General features: G+C 39.4%; 1 protein-coding gene across 1 annotated transcript; it reads right to left on the minus strand.

The window, feature by feature from the left end:
• Nucleotides 1-247: 247 nt before the first annotated feature.
• Nucleotides 248-2,774, minus strand: LOC116170839 (esterase E4-like). The gene is made up of 11 exons (XM_031487367.1): nucleotides 2,629-2,774; nucleotides 2,223-2,433; nucleotides 2,030-2,173; nucleotides 1,842-1,983; nucleotides 1,598-1,792; nucleotides 1,362-1,552; nucleotides 1,148-1,313; nucleotides 921-1,099; nucleotides 719-875; nucleotides 528-660; nucleotides 248-481 (listed from the first exon to the last, which is right to left on the minus strand). The coding sequence occupies exons 2-11, from the start codon at nucleotides 2,415-2,417 to the stop codon at nucleotides 289-291; spliced, it is 1,695 nt and encodes a 564-aa protein (XP_031343227.1). The 5' UTR covers nucleotides 2,418-2,433; nucleotides 2,629-2,774; the 3' UTR covers nucleotides 248-288.
• Between the last annotated feature and the right edge of the window lie 652 nt (nucleotides 2,775-3,426).

The raw sequence follows: 3,426 nt of genomic DNA on the forward strand, positions 1-3,426 counted from the left end.
ACAAGGGAAGACGACGGAAATTCCAGGAAGAATATTACATGTGAACATCAACACCCTGAACCCAATTCCTTTGTATGCTACCATTAAAAAATGCCACTCAGAAGTGGAACATTAAAAATAAAATTAAGGCATGAGTTCTGCAGGACTTCCAGCCAGTCAATAGCGTATTTTTGTTTCAAAAATGCGCTAAGAAGTTGGGATATTTAACCGGCCAGAAGGTGTGATATTAAAGAATCAAAATAGCTACTATTTGTCAACGTACTATTTCATTAAGAACTTTAATCTTCCCTATAACTCATCTCTGACTTCGTTCCACCTGGAATTAAACTTAATTTTCCTTGCAAAGCTCAACCTTCCGGGCTCCCAATTTTCCCCCATACTCATACGGCCATGTTTATCTATGAGATAGTACTCGTGTTTTTTGCTACTAACAGGATTCCATTTTATTGTCAATAACTTATCATTAGGAGGTGTTGGATTGCTAAAAGTTGCAGATGTGCATTACATTTTGTAACAAGAACTCTTACCCTGTTCTTGCAAAATTAGTCCACAGTGCGACTATTACATCCGTCATGCGCTTATCTTCTTCACTTTCTTCTCTTGGTTTAGCCACATATCCTTGGCGAAATAAGTAAATTAGTTCGTCGCAATGGCAAGAACCTGTAAAAACCGTTCGCTTAGAAACAATGAAACAATGAAAAAGAAATCTAAAACTTGCCATAGTTATATTGGTCTTCAGGATGCTTAAATACTGTAGTAAAGGTTGCACCCCCTTGGTATCCAAATAGGTAAAAATAAACTGGATTATTGCAGTAGTTAGTGTGCATTCTTATTACTGAGTCTGTTGCAACATAAAACCATGTATCGGTAAAGGCCTGAAAATGAGTATTAGTTTTTAACAGGTGCGGTGACTGACGTACATTAGTCAATGGTGCCTTGGAGGATTCGTCAATTGGTCTGTCACCAAGATAAAACTTTCGGATCTTTTCAGAAAGCCCGGTTGTATTGTACGTGGCTTGGTCATATACAAAAATCAATGGTGCGATTCTGTTAAAATCTGAATTCAGTTCTTCAATCAATTTCTCGTCTTTAAATAATGCTACAAGTACACTGTAAAATCGTGATCAAATACGGTTCGGTTATATACCAGAAGATTTAATTGCACCGTCTTCTGTTGTGAAACCAGTCATTAGGGGCACCCGAGCACTTTTCCTCGATCTAATAATTACAGCTGGCTCCTCAGTGAGAAACGCACCTTCATGAGACGGTTCCACTACCGGTTTAAAGGGAATCATGGGGTCATAGCCGTATTCCTACAATTACTAGGTGTATGCAAAATCTAGAGTTAGTAATTTAATTACCAACAGCCGTTGCTCTTTCTGGACGATTTCGTATGGATCTACAGTCCTCATGCATTCTACTATTGCCTCACTAGAATGATTTGGACAGTTTACATAGCCCGCCAACCTTTTTGCATAATCAAGTGGTTTCAAGCTGATTGCCCAAGGTGCAAGGGCACTTCCACTTTGAATAATAGCGCCCGATATCAAATCTAAAAGATTCTATTGCAAAGCATCACAAACGCACAGGTGCTTACCTCGGCTAAGTGGTGATAAAGTGTGAAAGTGGGTGCTGGCTGCGCCGGCCGATTGCCCAAAGATCGTGATTTTGTCGGGATTGCCCCCAAATTGTCTAATATTATTTTTCGCCCATTTTAAGGCCAAATTTTGATCCTTCAATCCATTGTTGCCGGGTAGAACTAAATCACCGGTACTCATAAAACCCAGTGCACCTACGATCTTAGTTTTACGCAGTCACGCAATTGCAGATTGTTCACTTACCTAACCTGTAATTAGTTGTAACCAACACGACCTCTTGGTCTAATAGTGTTTGTGCTCCATAGAGCTCTGAATCTGAGGTGCCGCACATCCAGCCTCCTCCATGAATAAAGAACATCACTGGAAGGGGGTGATCTTTGGCATTCTATAGAACGAATAAGAAATGTTTGTCGTAAACTGTTTGTTTTTACCTCTGGTGCATATACGTTTAGGTATAGACAGTCTTCGTCTCCCTTTATGGTGAAGTCGCCAATGTATACGTTTACTTGTGGGCAACTGGCATGACTTCTTGTGGCATCCAGAACACCCTGCCATGGCTTAGCTGGAACTGGTGGCTACAAGATTACAGCATGACAAATAATTTTAAACGGCACTAGAAAGTACCTTAAAACGAAGCGCTTCCAATGGCGGCTCCGCGAATGGAATTCCCGTAAACGAACGGAAAATTCTGCCTTTCCTAGTTATATCAAACCATCCCTTCAGTACTCCCTGTTCTATCTTGATTTCCAGGCTCGCATTGGTCACAACGAGTGTGCAACACAGAACTGTCACACAAGACAGGAAATACTTCATCAACATTTGGTGAGTTTAGGGACTGAATAAAAAAAATAACTGCATAAACACTTCTAAATACTGAAAGGTTTGATCATGTGAACAAAATTATGTCAAAATCGTAAATGAATTTTTTAAAAGAAGCACTACAATGTCCATTAATAAAGTTATTAACGAATTACTTTAATTTTAAAAAAAGTGGCCTAAATTCTTTAGAGTACTAACGAAAATTACTTACTTTCTCTTATATTGGTGAACTTACTGTGGACAAATGACAAGGCTATTTAAAGTTCATTTGATTTGAACTTATCGTCGAATTGTCAAAGTACACTATTAGTCCAGTCGATATCACATTTTATCTAGAGATATTCTAAAGTGCACACCAGGATGCCTATCCCAAGTTTTCAACCTCGTTGACCGTGTGCTAACTGGAAGGGGGGCCACAAATCCCAAAATTTTCGGACTTTTCTCAGTTTCTCTCTTATATCTTGTGAACTAAGAATATTTTGGTATTATAGTGCATTAAAAAGTTGTAGAGCATTAAATTGCAATCCTCCCAGAATGATTAGATTTCAGAAACTTGCTTTATACGGTTTCAGCTTTCCTTAAGTCAACGTGCTTCTGTGTTAATAATGGATTAATTACTTCGGAGACAAAAGTTCATCATATTGGGCGGTTTGGAGCACGTAGTGCATGCTTAGAGTATTTTACCTCGCTTCTATATTTTTGGTTAGTGCAGTTTCGTGATGTGCCTCTAAAATATCAGGTAATTCGCTGCTTACTATAATATCGGATGTTTCATAAGCCGATTAAATCACATTTGCTATCTACGGAAGTTTGGGTGCGTGTGACTCCAGGCTGGGTAGACAATCTATTTCTTGGAAACCTCGTATCGTGGCAAATGTTCCCATCGCTGTCCCATTGGACATAAAAATCGTTGCTCCTTGGTATGCCTTTTTTGGGATGTTGTCTCGTTCGTACCACCGGAGCTGCCGTTGACAGGACGATGTGTGGCTTCTTGTAGAACTTCTTGGCG

The sequence above is a fragment of the Photinus pyralis genome, unplaced genomic scaffold, assembly GCF_008802855.1.
Source record: "Photinus pyralis isolate 1611_PpyrPB1 unplaced genomic scaffold, Ppyr1.3 Ppyr1.4_LG5, whole genome shotgun sequence".
In the NCBI taxonomy this organism is placed as follows: Eukaryota; Metazoa; Arthropoda; class Insecta; order Coleoptera; family Lampyridae; genus Photinus; species Photinus pyralis.

What these genes read in the sequence shown, in the direction of transcription:
- LOC116170839 (XM_031487367.1), bottom strand. Translation starts at nt 2,417, where the DNA reads ATGTTGATGAAGTATTTCCTGTCTTGTGTGACAGTTCTGTGTTGCACA. An exon ending in TGGAAGCGCTTCGTTTTAAG is followed by an intron (nt 2,174 to 2,222) that starts GTACTTTCTAGT and finishes GTAATCTTGTAG; the next exon opens with CCACCAGTTCCAGCTAAGCC. An exon ending in TTTATCACCACTTAGCCGAG is followed by an intron (nt 1,553 to 1,597) that starts GTAAGCACCTGT and finishes AGAATCTTTTAG; the next exon opens with ATTTGATATCGGGCGCTATT.